We start from the raw sequence: 18735 nt of genomic DNA, 5'->3' as shown, positions 1-18735 counted from the left end.
TCATTACAAAGTTGAACCGAGGGAAAAAACGAACTACATGTACATGGCGATGGATACAATGAAAACTGGAGTCTGCTTAGATTAAGATTGTATTCATTTGTTTTAAATTATTAATTTGAAAATAGTTAATAAACATGTACATGTACCAACATTTAAAGAATGAACATAGCGAGGTTTAAACTTACATAACACAGTATTTTATCAGTTGTTAGAAGCACAAATAATGTATACATTCATATAATATAATAATTATCATATAATATCTTCATAAAACTTTCATATAACATCACTGGTTTTTGTTAAAATGTACATATTTTACAATATGATGCAAATATACATTTTATAACTATGTACAAAGAAGTTTTGTTGTTTTTGTTTTCTCAAAAAAATATGAGGAAAATTCAATTTTCTTATTTGAAGTATTTGCCATTTTGTGCATGAAATTTTACAAAATAATAAATATCCAGTGGTTTTATATTGTCACCTCAGTGCAGTAACAGTTTAACTCCTATATAATTTAAAAGTGGTTAGCCCATTACTCTACAAGGTGATGATATGATCTTAAAAAGCCATTTCTATAGTATCAAAAATAACCAGTATTTATTGTTTTTAACCCATATCCTGATGTTAATTTTGCCATTTGTATATTAACAATTTTTTTATGCAATTACAATGTCTTTCTGTTTTGTTTTTTGTCATACTTAATTTACAAAATGACCCCAACATCTTACTATTTTTTGTGATTTCTTTGCTATTTGCTTATGTACACAAAATTCAATCCATGTCCTTTTGTTTCTTTTTGCCATTTGTGTTATTTTACAAAATATGTCAGAGCCTTATTGTTTAACTTTGTATTAATTTGTGGTTTTACAGAAGAACACACTCTTCTTGTCCCCACTCGGAAGCCTTGATAATATTGTAGAACTTGAACTATTAGTGTATTATATAAATTGTAAGCAATTCCTACAGCTATTAAGTGTTTTATTTTTTATCGATTTGATAAAAAATTTCCTATCAAGTTATATATATGTAACTAAATGTATTTGTTCATTCTATTAAAAAAATTAATGGTGATGAATTATTTTGGCAAAAAAACATGTCCTCTACAGCAGTTGAAACCAAACAACTATCTACAAAAACATAATTATTATTTTCATGAAATGCAATATACCTTAAGATTGCTGGCCATATCAAACTCTATCCATGTGACAAGTGCAGACCAAGATCAGCCAGTTCATCTGTGTTGTCTGATCATGGTCTGCACTGTTCACTATCATCTCAGTGCTTATTTTAAAAAACTTTCCCTACAAATGATGAATGGTTTTATCTGAGATGAAACACAGACAAGTTCATTTATGACAATTAGCGTAGTAAGGGTAAAGTAACAACATACATACTAAACAATAACGTATATGAATGAAAAAAAAGGTGCTGTTACATTTTATTTCCATTGCACTTTCCTGCACTGAAGACCAAAAGCAAACATTACTTAGTGAAAGGAACAAAAACAAACATACTTCTTGTACATTCTCATCAATTACATCTATATGCTTTTGGTTTCTAGAAAGAGTTACAAATACTGATTAATTGTTTTGGCCTTACAATTATTCTTCTTTTTAGATAATGATTAAATCATTTTGGTCAATTTTAAAAATTCGTCATTAAAGGTATTCTTACTCTGCTGGAACAGAGTGTCTAGCTTTTGCCACCAGTATAGAGCCAGGCCAGCGTGCATATCCATACAGTCTGATCAGGCTTTATACTGTTGGTATTCTGATAGTGAAATCACTTAAACATCAAATGAACTGTTCCAAAATCAAAGTTGGGCAAATCCATTACAAAAATTAAGCAGGTTAAGGTTTAAAGACATTATCAAGTGTGTATTTTCAAATGAAAGTTCCTTAATTTGTACTTTTTAGTACAGAAGGTGTGGTCAAAAAGTACACAATAAATGTGGTTCTTTTAAAGCAGCACGCCTCCAGATTCATGTTAATTTTCATAACAATTTTGGAAATGTATTTAAAAGTAAAATAATGTGAGGTGAGCAAATAAAGTAATTGACATAGTATAATCGACACTTACAATCCACAAAAATTACCAAACAAGAGGGCCATGATGGCCCTGAAGTCGCTCACCTGTACATAGGCCCCCGGAGCAGGGCCAGTTTAAAGCCCGGGGCTTTTATTTGAACAAACTTTGAAGACAACCATTAGAAGATGTTTCATGCTAAACATCTAAGGTCTAGCTCGTTGGGATTTTTAAAAGAAGATTTTTTAAAGTTTTTTCTTTACACATATAGTTAAAAACAATGACACACCTGGGGCAGGGCCAGTTTTGACCCCAGGGCTTTTATTTGAACAATCTTTGTAGACACTTACTAGAAAATGTTTCATGCTTAATATCTAAACTCTAGCTATTGGAGTTTTTTAAAAGAAGATTTTTAAGTTTTTGCTATACTCGTATAAGGAAAATCAATGTCCCCCGGGGCGGGCCAATTTTGACTCCAGGGCTTTTATTTGAACAAACTTTGAAGACACTCACTAGAAGATGCTTCGTGCTTAATATCTAAACTCTTGCTATTTGAGTTTTTTCAAAGAAGATTTTTCAATTTTTGCTATAGTTTTACACATATAGGGAAAATGAATGACCTCCGGGGTGGGGCCAATTTTGACCCCAGGGCTTTTATTTGAACAAACTTTGTAGACAATCACTAGAAGATGTTTCATGCTTAATATCTAAACTCTAGCTATTATGTTTTTTCCAAAGAAGATTTTTTAAGTTTTTCCTATACATATAAGGAAATTTGGAAAATCAATGACCCCCAGGGCCGGGCAAATTTTGACCCCAGGGCTTTTATTTGAACAAACTTGGTAGACACCCATTAGAAGATGTTTCATGCTAAATATCTTAGCTCTAGCTCTTTGGGTTCTTTAAAAGAAGATTTTTTAAGTTTTACTATATGTATAAATGGAAATTCAATGACCCCCTGGGGTGGGGCCAACTTTGACCCCAGGGCTTTTATTTGAACAATCTTGGTAGACATCCATTAGAAGATGTTACATGCTAAATATCTTAGCTCTAGCTCTTTGTGTTCTTTAAAAGAAGATTTTTTAAAGTTTTTACTATATGTATATAGGGAAAATCAATGACCCCTTGGGGCGGGGCCAATTTTGACCCCAGGGCTTTTATTTGAACAAACTTGGTAGACATCCATTAGCATATGTTTCATGCTTAATATCTTAGCTCTAGCTCTTTTGGTTCTTTAAAAGAAGATTTTTTAAGTTTTTACTATATGCATATAGGGAAAATCAAAGAACCCCTGGGGCGGGGCCAATTTTGACCCAAGGGCTTTTATTTGAACAAACTTGGTAGACACTCACCAGAAGATGTTTCATGCCAAAAATCTAAGCTCTAGCTCTTTGGGTTTTTTAGAAGAAGATATTTTAAGTTTTTTCTTTTGGTTGCCATGGCAACCAGAGTTCTGCATGGAATTAAATTCTTTGAACAATTTTCAAAGGTGACCACCAAAGGAACATTCCTGTGAAGTTTGGATGAAATTGGCTTAGTGGTTTATGAGGAGATGTCATTTAAAGTAAAAGTTTACGGACGACGGACGGACGACGGACGCCGGACGAAAAGCGATCACAAAAGCTCACCCTGTCACTTTGTGACAGGTGAGCTAAAAAGTGGTCAACATATGCAAAAACAGCCCTTACTGCGTAAGTAACCCAGAAGAAATATGGTGATAAAATACTGCAATATCAGTCTTAAACCCCACATAACATGAAAAATATAACTAGGATCTTGAATATTTTTACCTTTCTTAAAAGGTTAGTCATTTTTCTCAATATTGATTTTCTTGAAATATTTTGGCTCATCTGGAGGCGTGCAGCTTCAATAGTACAGGAGGTGGAGTCAAAAGCATACAAATTTTGTATATCTTTTCAGAGTACAGGAGGTAGAGTAAAAAATTACACAATGAGGTTCTATTTATAGAACACTACAGGAGGCGGAGTCCAAAATTACACAAATAATGAGGTTCTATTTATAGAACACTACAGGAGGCGGAGTCACTGAAAGCCTATTTTTAACCTTCCAATAAAAATTACATATTTTGACAATATTCTATATTTAAATTTAATGGACATATCGAATGATTACTTACAGCAAGTAAGATTTACATATAAATATTTAAATTATATGATAATATAATAGCACAAACAAGTTAGAATTTAACAAAAAAAACTTTGAGAAAGGGGTTTTGATAGCCTTTACATACAAGTAATTATGCACTTTTTGTATTGTTTTTATATGTTGTTTTTTTCCGGACAAATATACAATTATTTTTTAGTTTTATGATTTATGTTTTTAAGGAGTTTATTGAATGAATGCATGTTAATTCAAGAAATTTTTAACAACAAATGTCTTCAGAGATATGTATGAAATTCAATTCTAAAATATCATGAAATTCCTTTCAAATATACCATATTTAAGAACAATAGTAATAGGAATCAAATGGGTTTGAAAAAGTTTTCATTTAATCAAAAACAGATAATATGTACATGTAGATATTGTCAAATTTTTCTTCCAAAACAGAAGATCCTTTTAAAAAATCACCCATGAAAATTGTTTTCACATTATGCAGATTCCATTTATATGAGCAAAACAGCAGTAAGGGTAACTTTTAAAACTGTCAACAAAACTTGAAAAAAAGATCCGTTGAAAACCCAATAAGAAATTTATCAAGAATTTATCACACCAGCATTTTAAGAGAAAAACAACAAATGTAGTTCAAGTAAATATCACTCAAAAGCTTGGAAGCTTGGTCTTTAGTTGTAGTAATTTGACGTTCCAGAATTACAATTGTCCGACAAAATTTCTATACTGCTATCATCCGGTGACGCATTTCCGCTATTTGATTTTTGTCCATTGTCTCGTAAAAATTCTGGTAAGTGAAGTCTAGCACTATTTTCTTTACTATAACCGACAGTTAATGTTGCATTTACTGGTGCATTGACCGCAACGTTCACCGGAGTATTTGCCGGTGTATGTGGAATGACCGGTGTGCTAGTTCCGGAACTTCCCCGAGAACCAGCTGGGGAAGACGAAACTGATGCTGTTGGGAAACCGAGAATTTCTTTTACTCCATCGGGCAAGTGCTTGGCATTCTTTAGCTGTAAAAATATGCCCTCCGCCTTTTTTAACGACTCCTCCAAATGGATCGCCATACTCATATCATTAATATGCTGAAACAAAAAATAGTCACAGATTCAAAGGGGGTAAACACTATAATTGGTGATTTATTCAAACTAAATTTAAAAACATCACTTTGTTTCTGTATCATTTCAATCACAACTCAAAATAAATGTTAACAAAGAGTGGCTTTAGAATGATTCTGATACAAACACGTAGCACAAGTGCACTGGACAAATACTTCCCATACATTGAAGTACAATATAGCAAAAGAAGCATCTTAAGTCTAATTTTCAGACTAACAGTAAAGACCACTAGCCAATGACGGTGATTCTGATGGCAGTTTCAGCAACCTTATAGTGACTTAAAATAAAGCTGAAACCTTGAGCATCAAGTCGCAAAAACCCATGACAGCAGCGAAAATACACTGGTATAACATAATCATATCAAATATACTGGTATAAAATATAAAGGTATAAAATATACTGATAAAACATAATGGTATAAAATATACTGGTATAATATTACCTTTAGAATCTCTGTTAGACCAAACTTGTTCTCCATCAAGGTGGTCTTCTCTGTATCTAGTATAGCCAGGCAGATTATCAGGTGGAAGTTTTTACAAGGTCGGTCCGTCCATATTACCTATGATATACAGATTGATGGTATGTATAAATTTACCTTAGTTTGTATCTAATAGACTTTGGTAAAAGAAATAAATAAAATAACAGAATCAGAGGCAAGCATTTCATTCATTTATGAAAAAAGAAAAAAATGTTTTACTTTTAACTATAGCACTGTTTATATCTAAAATTAATACTAAACTAAATTAAATAAACTACAACACTGTAATGTAAATGTTCTTGCATTTTTTAGGAACATTATTTGCTGGTCTCAACTGAATTTTCTAATACAACAGACAAAGGTCAACAGGCATATCTGAGTCATTCTGATCATGATCTCCATGTTACTTTTTCAGCACAAATGAACTTATTTTTGAAAATCCCCTACAAGTAATGAATGGTTTTGTCCCGATTGAAATATGGACAAGTTCATTTAAGATATTTAGGGTGACAAGATTTAAACAGCAGCATCACAATCATTACACTGATACATCAAAATTTTATAATGTAATAAGTTTATTGACCACATAATTATCAAACATGAAATTCTTTAATAGCAAATAAAATGGTTTTGTATACTGGTAATTCCGAGGCCCACTTCTGAGGCCCACATGGAAGCTCAGGAAACCGAATGTGTTATCCTCATTAAATAAAGTTGTTACTTACTTACGTTACAAACTAACTTACTATTCCTTTTTTTAATTACATGTAATTGTTTTCTTTGAAAGAATTTAAATAGTATTCAGAAAGTCAGACAACAGAATACTAAATATTAAATCTAATAAGCATGTTAACATGAATGCATCCGTACAAAAAAAATAAATTTCATATTCATTATTAGCCGATCCTGTAAGAGATGGTGAATAACATCTAAGAAAATGAATAAAATATATTACCTCCCAAAGTCTCTGTGCATCAGCAAATGAAAATTCTCTCTTAAAGTGAATTAATATCCAGCGGAAACAGAAATAGAAGTTTCCAGACTCATGGCTCTCTGAAATAAAATCATGAAAATACATATAAAATCTATGAAAAGTATATGAATGTTTCCATACTTGTTTTGAATAGTCATATCAACATGTTTAAGACAAATGAATAATTAAAGAAGATTCAAGATTCAAGGCTCTCTGAAATAACAATAACAACATATAGCTGAATGTTTAAAGTTCAAGCTTCTTAACTTTGAAAATAAATTTGCTAAAATTGAAAAAAATCATGTTGCTAAATTTTCAAACTTTGATAAACCCTTGTTATATAAGTTTTAAAGCAGCATGCCTCCAGATTCAGGCTAATTTTCATGAAAATGTATCTCAAAGTAAAATATTGTGAAATTAACAGAGAAAGTAATTTACAAATTGCAAACTGCACTTAAATCCATGTGAATTACCAAAAAGATGTAAAAATATGCTAAATTAGCCCTTTCTACTTTAGTCAAACAGTAGAAATATGGTAATAAATACTGCAAAAATCAGTCATTAATTGCAGACAAATGTAAATTGTTACTTGAATCTTAAATATTTTTACTTTCTGTTCAAGTTTATGACATATTTCTCAAGTTTGATTTTTTTAAAGATATTTTGGCTCATCTGGGGCATGCAGCTTTAAAATGTTGTTATAATGATTTTCGAAACTTAATATGCTAAAAACTGAATATAATGTTCTTATACATGTAGTTTGAAGCTCATGTCTCTACAACTTTGAGCTCATGTTCCTTGTTTATTGACTCTATACATACCTAGATAATTGCACAGTTCAGGGTCAGTATATTGCATCAGTTTGTGTATTTGAGAAAGTTGTGTTTTCATTCCTTCTTGGTCCATTTGAAAGTTATCACACTAAAACAAATAAAGATTCAACATTTAAGAAAAATTTAAATAAGAAACAAAACATACAGAGAGACCTTCAAATTTGTTAAGCTACAAGTTCAATCAACAGGGATACAACACTTCTTAGTAAAACTAAAAAAAGAAGCATTTGTTCTCGGTCAATCTATTTCTTGATTCCTTGCTTAAAAACCAACATCTAACTTCTAAATGCTAGCCTTTAGCTTGATGATAGCAAGTGATATGCAACCAGTGCAGACTACAATCGAACAGCACATCCACGCTGTCTGATTATTGTCTTAGAAGTTAGCTTTTTTTCCTTTCTTTTTTCTTCTAAAATTGATGAAAGCTTTTTCAGATTAAAATACAGACAGTTCGTTTTAAATATCTAGGATTGTAAGATTTATTAGGAATGAATGGTATCTATGAATTATACAAAACCTGTTTCACATATTCAGCCAATAAATACGATGTATGGCAAGCAAACTAAACTTTAAAGAAAACTATGTGTATCCATGGAAACTTACAACTCTCTCCATATAACCAGCAAAGCACCAGAAGGCGTCCACCTCATTCTCCATGACGACTAGAATTGGTGACAACAGATCACTCATACCTTGTACATATCCTGTATAAAATAATATCAACACATATAACACACATTGTATAAACACATATTAAAACAACACAAAAAATTGCATATTTACATATATTTATCACATAAACTGAGGTGCAGGAGTGTAATAAAGCCATTTTGATTAAAACAATATTACTTTAGTGTTATAACACTTTGATGAGACGTCATTTGCGCTATAAGGCAAATAAATATATATACAAAGTGGTGAAGCGCCCTCATGCACTTCATTGCACTTCAGATGCCTCAATGAAAAATTACTTCTTTAAACTGTAAACTGTTATTTTGGATATGTGATAGAAAGAATATCATATTTGTGAAGATTCAATACTAAATTTATTAAACTTGTTGAATAAAACAATATTATGGTCACTAGAGGCTTGCATAATATGATTTTATTGAACTCCTTCAATAAATTTAGTATTAAATTTACACTCATTCAATATCTACAATTAATCACATACTTAAATGAATTGTTGAAATAACTCAATATATCATTCTAAAAGGCAGGGCTCTTGCAACGAGGCAATTGGAGTGAGTGACTAACTTGCAACTTTGTAGCCTATATTTTTGAAACCTGCTCAAGTTTGAAAAAAAAAGGGGAAGTTGACTTTCCTGCATATATTTTAGTCTTACCGCATGTACATGTTTAAGTTAAGGCCAAAAGAACATCAGAGATTCAAAGTATGAAAACTCATTTTGAAAGATATTAACTTAAACCACTCATTCTTACCCAAGTCAAAGTTGTACATACAATATGTCATCAGAATATCATGTAACACTTGTAGATTCGGGTTTCCCTCCCCTTCAAAGAACTTGTGTGTACGATCTGTCCTCGTTACATCTTTCTCTGATATATAAAAAAAAGTTATGGTTGATACTTTTTACAAAAACATAAAAAGTTGTGAAAATAAACTGCTCGATTAAAACAGTAAAATTACGACAGTAAAATATCTTTTTCATAAAAAAAACAACTTTACACATGTATAACTAGATGTAAGATAAACAACAAGAGCTGTCGGTAGGACAGCAACGCTCGACTATTCTTAGTGCTTGATAGTAAAAAAAATGCTTGATAGAGTTGCCTCCTCCTGTTTACAGGTTGGGGTCATGATGGTGAACAAGTGTGCAAAGTTTCAAAGCCATATGTCAATGGACTTTGAAAATATTTGAACTATTACAAAAACTTTAACGTAAATTCTAAGTCGAAAAAGGGGCATAATTCTGTCAAAATGCTTGATAGAGTTACCTCCTCCTGTTTACAGGTTGGGGTCATGATGGTGAACAAGTGTGCAAAGTTTCAAAGCCATATGTCAATGGACTTTGAAAATATTTGAACTATTACAAAAACTTTAACGTAAATTCTAAGTCGAAAAAGGGGCATAATTCTGTCAAAATGATTGATAGAGTTACCTCCTCCTGTTTCCAGGTTGGGGTCATGATGGTGAACAAGTGTGCAAAGTTTCAAAGCCATATGTCAATGGACTTTGAAAATATTTGAACTATTACAAAAACTTTAACATAAATTCTAAGTCGAAAAAAGGGGCATAATTCTGTCAAAATGCTTGATAGAGTTACCTCCTCCTGTTTACAGGTTGGGGTCATGATGGTGAACAAGTGTGCAAAGTTTCAAAGCCATATGTCAATGGACTTTGAAAATATTTGAACTATTACAAAAAACTTTAACGTAAATTCTAAGTCGAAAAAGGGGCATAATTCTGTCAAAATGATTGATAGAGTTACCTCCTCCTGTTTCCAGGTTGGGTCATGATGGTGAACAAGTGTGCAAAGTTTCAAAGCCATATGTCAATGGACTTTGAAAATATTTGAACTATTACAAAAACTTTAACATAAATTCTAAGTCGAAAAAGGGGCATAATTCTGTCAAAATGCTTGATAGAGTTACCTCCTCCTGTTTACAGGTTGGGGTCATGATGGTGAACAAGTGTGCAAAGTTTCAAAGCCATATGTCAATGGACTTTGAAAATATTTGAACTATTACAAAAACTTTAACGTAAATTCTAAGTCGAAAAAGGGGCATAATTCTGTCAAAATGCTTGATAGAGTTACCTCCTCCTGTTTACAGGTTGGGGTCATGATGGTGAACAAGTGTGCAAAGTTTCAAAGCCATATGTACTATGGACTTTGAAAATATTTGAACTATTACAAAAACTTAAACATAAGTGGTTACGCCGACGCCGACGCTCGGGTGACTGCAATAGCTCTACTTATTCTTATCGAATAGTCGAGCTAAAAATGAACATTGCACACTCTGCTTTTTTACTATGACTCTGAAACCAGAAAATTCCGCTGCAACATGTTATATGCCACCTTGCTACTCTTTGAAATTTGACAAATTTCATTTACATCTTTTTCTGGCTGTAACTTAAATGACCAAGCATTTTTTAACATAAACTCACACAAAGTGTAAATTTTTCATTTCAAGCTTGAATTAAATTTTTTATTTAATCATGCCGTTTAAGCATTCTTTTTTTCTAAACAATTAAGTCTCACAAATGTCATCAGGACTCAATTAAAAGTCATTATAATTCAATAATATTTCTACTTCACAAAAACTAAACATGCATGAGTTACACATAAACAATCAACTATAGAAAAATTTAAATAAAACATTTAAAAGACACTGCAGAAATATGCCTACCAATCAGACATTTTCTTTCTTTAAACAGTGAAAATCTTCTCTCCTGGTCTGAACGTATTGTTGTCCACTGTAACTTCATACGAAAATAGTCATCCCTGAAACAAGAATAAATTTAAGGATAAATTTAGCATACATTGTACTACACAAAAGCTTTATTATTTAAAATATATTTAAACTATGCACTTAAATATTAATGAAAATCTCATGTTCTTTACACAGGGCTTCCATTAAGTTTCTAAATTTGAAAGCAAGAGACTGCAAAATGTCTGAAACTGGAAGTCACATTATGTGGGAAAAAAAGGTAAAGTATTAAATTTTGGAAGTCACAAGCCTAAATCAAGGAGTAAAATGATCCCCAAATTTCCACTAACAGAAACCCTATTAACATAAATATAGAAAAATAAGATGTGTTGGAAGAAAACTCAAATTTTAATTGAATTAAAATGGATCACTTATTTCCTCATTCCTGGTTGTGGAAAAAAAGCAGGGGAAATGAGCAATTTATGGGTTATTGCAGAGGTTTCAATTTTGTTACAAAAATAGCAAAATTTATTGCCGATGAATTGGCATGAATTTCGCCATCTGATAGATCCTTGAAGGGCAGAGATTTTATCTCGGCTTGGCTTGTTCCTCAGTCAAAGTCCTCTTTTTCCTTTACAAATGTACTGAAGAAGTTTACTATCATAATTATCCAAACTATGTGATAAATTCATAATACTTATCTGACAGAGATTTAAAAAAAACACATACTCTTTTCCACTTAATAACAGTCAGAGTTTACAACATTAGATTTCTGTATAATTCTATCAACTTACAATTTTCTTTTTCTAGTCTTTGTTCTACTAGAGTAGGTAGAGTCCCACTCATACACACCCAGCAAAAACTTCCATACATCTATTCTCAATGCTGGATCCACACCCTGTGACATAAATAACATATAAAATATCTCTATGACAAATAAAATCAGCAATTTTTCTGTGGTACACTCATTCAAGTCAAAAATTAATTTCTTCAAATTTAAGAAATAAAACTATCTTATTAAGTTTAAAAAAAAGTATATTATGTAATTCTCACCACTCTGAGGATGAATTCCACTTTATCTACTACTGTATTAGTATAATAAAACACCATAAAGTACAAGAACCTATACTTAAGTTTATATATTGTGTAGGTTATATGAACTAATTTCAAGTCTGCTTCCTGGAACTAACCAGTACTGGAGTCAATGAAACATAATGGCAGCTCCAATAGAACTAAAACATACGATTCTTAGGTTGAGAGACACCGTAACTACTAAGTCACTTTACTTTATCACCAATTCAAATCAAATATTTCATTTTTATCAAGAGATGTGGGTAGTACAGCATGCTGATTATTCTCAGTGCTTAATAGTAAAACAAAGTCATGGATAATGTAGAAATTTCTAAGTTCAAAATGAGCCATAATTCTGTCAAAATCCATGTTTGAGTTATGGACCTTGTACAATGAACGCCTGTTATTTAGTGTGTGAAGTTTCAATCCATTTTCTTCAGTAGTTTTAGAGATACCAACTTGCACACAAAAACTTGACCGTGGAGCTGAAGGTGAATACAATAGCTTTCCCTATTCTTCAAATAGTGGAGCATAAAAAAACTAATATACAATGAAATGATATAATCATTACTTACCCCTCTAAAGATTTGGTCCTTAACTTCGTCTACATTAATAATTCTCCCCTCCTTGTCCATATGTTTTGACCATTGTTGGGAAGTGAGCGGAGTTCCCCTGTTTACATCTGGTCTTTGTGGAAGCTTTGTCTATACCAATTTTAAACAAATAATTCAGTCCAAACATAGAAACATAGAACTTTTAATTAAGCCACATCTAAAACAATTTCTTAGCTCATACTTAAAATCATGATTTAGATGCTACTTAAAACAATAATTTAGTCCCAACATTAAACCTACTTAAAACTATAAAATTAGTCCTTACTTAAAATTTGAATTTGGTCAAGCTACCAGTGCAGACCAACATTAAAAACAATTATAATTTTCTAATCTTTATTTTGGTAATTTAATTATCAGATTTTTTCTATTTAACCTAGTTATGAAACAATGTCATCAACAATGTTATGAAACTTGCTCCGTGAAAGGTAGAATAAAAAAAACACATTTGAAGACAAATAATAAACTTAAGTGGCCACATGGCCAAGTGGTTAACATGTTGGACTAGTTATCTAATTAACACTAGCCTCATGGGTAAAAACCCTGCCAGGTTAAAATCATTGTTTCCTTGAGCAAGAACCTTTACACTCATTGCTCAGTACTGGTTGGTTCCAGGAACTGATTCGGAAGTGTGTCTTTAAGCTTATAGCTTCCTACACAATCAAACTAAAATATATTTTGTATAAACCAAATAATGAACTTCATTCTATTTACCTTTGATACTAGCTCATACCCTGGTTCATCTTGATTGTTTATTTCCATGCCTGGTATATCTTCACTCAAGATCTCTTCCACTTTTGACGGACGAAGGTTTTCTACTTCGGGCTGTAGCAAAACATCTTTCAGAAAGTTGGTCACTTTTGAGAAACCCCCCATGGTCGTAGTGTATGGGTCCTTTATGAATTTCTGAAATAAATTAAATAAGATTGTGGTTGGTAATTTCAAGACAATAATACAATTTAAAGCTAAACATTTCCTAACAAGCAAATAACTTTACTGATAATTTTTCATGAAAAAAAAAAACATTCTGCCCATCTAAGTGTAAATGTTGGTTGTACAGGTCAAAATAACTTTAGATTCTGCCATAATTGTTTTCAATTTTATAGTCTAGGTCATGTGTGTAACCAATAACCAACATGACTCACAGAAAATCCTATAAATATCCTTCATAATATATTGTTTAATTGATAACAAGAGTTAAACAGTCTTTTTATATTTAAGACAGTTGTTATATCTTTATCCTAAAAAAATTTCATTTTCAACTATTGCTTGAGGACCATAATAACAGTCAAGCTACTTAAACATATAGCTGATAAAGCAAATGAGCTCAACTCAACAATGGAAAAATTAGTATATTGTCACTTTAGACTATCTAAAACTTTCATTCTAATAAGTGACCAATCCAAACATGAAAGCTATTGAAAGTAAACAAGGGGCCTTAACATTGAATCAATGCATGGGCTCACTCAAAATAACATAGAAACGCACAGATGTGCAAGATGATATGGGTCTGCCGGGGCTAGAATCTGTTGCAGCCAGGAGAGACCAAAGGACTAAAGATTAGCCTTTTCAAATTAAAAGTAAAACATAGCTTCATTATTGTAGATAAAAATTAAGATGATAATAAATATAAACTTACAGTAACAAGATCTCCTTGTGAATCTTGGAAGAGATTAAGTTCATCAAATGACATAGACAGGGCCTCCGGGTCATGATCTTGTACAATGAACAATCGATTGTCTGTAGGTGACCTGAACATAATTATGTTAACATATATCAATAACATGTTACATGTAAACTGTTATAAAACATAATAGGTCTAAAGTGAATTTGCTATGAGCTCGGATTTACAATTTTTTACGCTAGGAATGAGATAACATAATTTACATGTACATAACTTCCTGTCCAAAACTGCACTGTCAAATTGAATATTCTGGCCAACTAAGCTTTATACTTACAAGTTATTTACATGTATATCAAATATTTATATTTAAATATTCAATTCCAATAACTATGAACATGAAAATTCATTACTCTTTTTGTCCTATATTCAAAAATGATTAATATAAATATAAAAAAATTATTCTCTCCCTTAGTATATGAAATTATATATTCTTTATATGTATATTTATTTCATTATTTGTCACTGTGACACTATATTTTTAACTTAGTCATCTAAAAAACCCATTTCATACCACGATACAGAACAATAACTGGTGACTTGTAAACTTAGTGTTGCATGACTAGACTATGGATAATACTGCATCATTTGCATGTCATGTTGAATTTCATTGGACAATTAGGATGTTTATATTATCTATAAACAATAGCTGATGTAAATTCATGAGTATTTTGATCCAAGCAGGAAATTGTGCATTATTATTAAATAATTCCTTATAAAGACTTTTGAATGGCTATTTGGTTGTTTACTATAAATAGCCCCACCTAGTGGGCCTGGTTCACATCATAATGGGCATAACCTGTCAAAAAAAACTTTACTAATTTACTATAATTACAATATAGCAACAGATCAAAGGTCAATTATGTCTAAAAAAAAACTGAATTTCCTCTTCAGTGAAAATACCAATATTTTTGTATATTTGTCAGACTGAAACAATGTACATGATATGATTATCAATTCAAATATGACCTTAACAATGAAGGTCAAATATTGTCAGATTGAAAAAAGTACATAATATCAATTCAAATTATGACCTTCACAGTGAGGTCATCTATCATGTAATGAGATAATCTTTTTTCTAAAATTCATGAAAGCTGAATTAATCTAGACTTTAACTGACTGTTTATCTAATATATACAACTGTTCATATATTCCAAGAAATTAACATGGTGATAAAAAGGAGATAAAACAGTTTAGCACGAAAGCATTTCACTGTTAAATAAAAAGCCTCCACTACATGTACATGTATGTCTTAAAGTTAATGCCTTGGCAGATTATAGATATGTACAGCATAAAAATTAAACTTTAGAAAATGCAAGTCACCATACATATAAATAATATAATAATAAATACCTTCTTATGTGGATGAATTTCTCTAACTCCTTCAACAAAGCTTTACTGCCTCCATTGTGAAAGTGTACAGCAGGGTACGTGGTTCCATCTTTCAGTATGAAGATGATATATGCCCAGCCATGAGTTGGAGCACTTCTTTTGAAACTCTTCAAATCAAGGACATCAAAACTCACATTGTAACGCTTTCTCTCCGCTTTCTGGTCAGATACTAAAAATATTCACAGAGTTTTAATAAACTGTTTGTTACTTCCATTTTTTTTTTTGATATCATCATTTCACAAAACTTTATTAAGTAACTGATCACAAAAATTGGCTTTTCCATTCAAAAGAGTTTGCACTATTTTTCTCATACAGTGTCTAGGACACAGTAAAAATTGTATAAAATTCAGTTTTAAAATACAGTAAAAAAATCCCACCATCATACCCCATTACCTGAATGATAAACCTGAACTTGAAACCTTCCATGAATCAAAGTCCTAATCTAACATTATAAGAACATCTATGAAAGTCTCACCTGTGTCAGAACCCCTATCAGGTTGGTAACCAACTGAACTTATCATTGCCCAGTCTTGTTCGGAGTGGTTGTCAAGGGACATAACCTCTTCTGCCTTCCATTCAATAAAGGTTCCTTCCTCCTGCATAAAGAAACATTGCATATCAAGAAGTATGGAAAAACTTTATATAAAACTTATAACTAACAGCATGAAACAGCATATAATGTTCTATGACACTGACTACATTCCTGTTTAGAATAAATCATTTTAAATAAAAATTTGTTGAGCAAAAATTGGGAAATCTGAACTGCACTTAGTTTAAACAAGTTTATTTTAGTTTGATTGTGTTGGAAGCTATAAGCTTATTGAAACACTCTCGAATCCGTTCCTGGAACCAACCAGTACTGAGCGATGAAGGTAGTTTCTTGCTCAAGGAAACAACCTCTTGCCTCTGACATGGTTTGAACCCATGCAATCAGCAATCCTTAGATTACTAATCAGCAATCCTTTGATTACTTGAACTTGTAGACAGGTCTGGCAATTTTGAAATTTTAATTGCTACACATGTATGTATGAAACTACATGTATAACAGAATTATAATTTTGTCAACTGCATACAGGGTGTCCGTTTGACCCTTGAAATGACACTTTGACCCTTCAAATTTCCAAAAGGCCTGATTTGACCCTCAGGATTTTAACTGGAGGGTCAAATTTTGTTAAAATCATGGGGATTTGGCCATGAAGTCGTCGTGTAAAACTTAGTCAAATTGACCCTCAGGACTTCATGGCTAGTGAACACCCTGTGCATAAAAAGTGAGGTGGTTGTTGTTTTATTTTGGAACCAATTTATTTATAATCACTTGTGGTGAACATACCTTTTGTAGTAGATATATTCTACCAGGTAGATGGGCATCTTTGTCTGATGTGGTTGTATTCACATTGATGTGTATGTATACACCATCCTTCTCATACAGTGTCTAAAATACAGTAAACATTTCATGAATATTAGTAAACATAACTTCTTCTTTATTAGAGATAGTCCATTTATTTATTTAATTGATTTTAAATATGTTCCCATTGTAACAAAGGTTTCAAAATGAAATCAATTCATTCAACATCTTTTATTCTTGCATGAATTAAATAAAAAGGTTTTGCAACATAGAAGAAAAGAGTAACTGATTGCATAGAAAATGCTGCACACTCTGTTCCATATCTTTATTATCTAATTAATGGCTAGATGTTAAGAGTTAGACTTCATCTATCAAAGATATAATTCTGTCACTTATGAAATAGCTCAATATGGGAAATTATAAAAAAATAATCAGAGTGAAATGATCACAAATGACAATGTTAATTATTTTATTTTTTTAATAATAAACCACCAAAATTGAAAATACCACTCCATCCAATGAATGTGAAAGGCTTGACCTGTAGACCCTTGAACCATTTGTATGATCATTTAGCCTTTTCCTTAAATTTAATACACTTTTTCGGACAGCACTTCCTCTATTCTTTAGATGAATTTTAAGTGTTTCTGGCATAATAGTTTTTATTATACAAGATAATAATGAGTAATTAATATAAATTTGTCTTCTAAAGCACAACTGATAATCAGTTAAATCACAAAAGTGTATATATGTTATAAAAATCCTTCCACTATATGTTGAGATTTTTAAATCACTATTATGAAAATTAAGTTATTAACAGACGTCAGTGTTTTTTTAAATATATGTAGGAAATATGATTATAATCAACACTTTTTTTCGATAAATCGCAGATATAAATTTGAATCCTTCTCTCTGACAGTTATGTTGAAACTAAATCAAAGCAACTCTGTTACTAAGTTAAATATTTTGAAAGAATTCTGCTGCCTTGTAATGTACATGCAGTGTATGACTCATAAATCACCTGTTTAAATCTGTTAAGCCACTGAGCAAATATTATGACCAATTGTCATGTACACAGGTTTCATCATGCATAAACCAAATAGCTAAAAATTCTCAGTCAAATTTTGCAATAAAATCAGTATTATTTTATTATCACTTAGAATATCAGAAAATGTAAAATTGTGTTAAAAAATCCCAAAAGACTGAATGAGGACATGACAAATTCTGATGAAATTGTATAGGTTTCATCATGCATAAACCAAATAGCTAAAAATTCTCAGTCAAATTTTGCAATAAAATCAGTATTATTTTATTATCACTTAGAATATCAGAAAATGTAAAATTGTGTTAAAAAATCCCAAAAGACTGAATGAGGAGGACATGACAAATTCTGATGAAATTGTATAGAATATGAATTTTTAAGAAAATGATCGTCAAAAATGTCATAGTATAATTAAAAATAAGCAAATATTTAAAGCATATGAGCCAAACATGTATTTAAAACAAATGTAGATAAGTTTATACACCTTAATTTCCCCAGCCATCTTCACAAATAATGTTTATTTTGGTTCATGACAGACGTCGCTTCTCGCAAATAAAATATGAAAATAAATATAATAAATTAAAAATAAAACGCAGAAATAATAAACATTTCTATTTCTTGTCCATTTAAAATACCGAAA

General features: G+C 31.3%; 1 protein-coding gene across 2 annotated transcripts; it reads right to left on the bottom strand.

Moving 5' to 3' along the window:
- Positions 1-76: 76 nt before the first annotated feature.
- LOC132716221 (TBC1 domain family member 15-like) lies at positions 77-18729 on the bottom strand. 2 transcript variants are annotated; one of them, XM_060699447.1, is made up of 15 exons: positions 18580-18729; positions 17042-17143; positions 16187-16307; positions 15673-15880; positions 14278-14389; positions 13353-13544; positions 12603-12731; positions 11751-11854; positions 10936-11030; positions 9007-9123; positions 8167-8267; positions 7552-7651; positions 6713-6810; positions 5722-5838; positions 77-5246 (listed from the first exon to the last, which is right to left on the bottom strand). In XM_060699447.1, the coding sequence occupies exons 1-15, from the start codon at positions 18595-18597 to the stop codon at positions 4830-4832; spliced, it is 2031 nt and encodes a 676-aa protein (XP_060555430.1). In that variant the 5' UTR covers positions 18598-18729; the 3' UTR covers positions 77-4829. The 2 variants fall into 2 exon arrangements, with proteins under 2 accessions (XP_060555430.1, XP_060555428.1); XM_060699445.1 differs by lacking the exon at positions 18580-18729 and adding an exon at positions 17564-17722.
- Positions 18730-18735: the final 6 nt, after the last annotated feature.

Source organism: Ruditapes philippinarum, unplaced genomic scaffold (genome assembly GCF_026571515.1).
Source record: "Ruditapes philippinarum isolate M1 unplaced genomic scaffold, ASM2657151v2 ctg863_1_1_1_1, whole genome shotgun sequence".
In the NCBI taxonomy this organism is placed as follows: Eukaryota; Metazoa; Mollusca; class Bivalvia; order Venerida; family Veneridae; genus Ruditapes; species Ruditapes philippinarum.
This window is presented reverse-complemented; position numbering and strand designations above follow the sequence as displayed.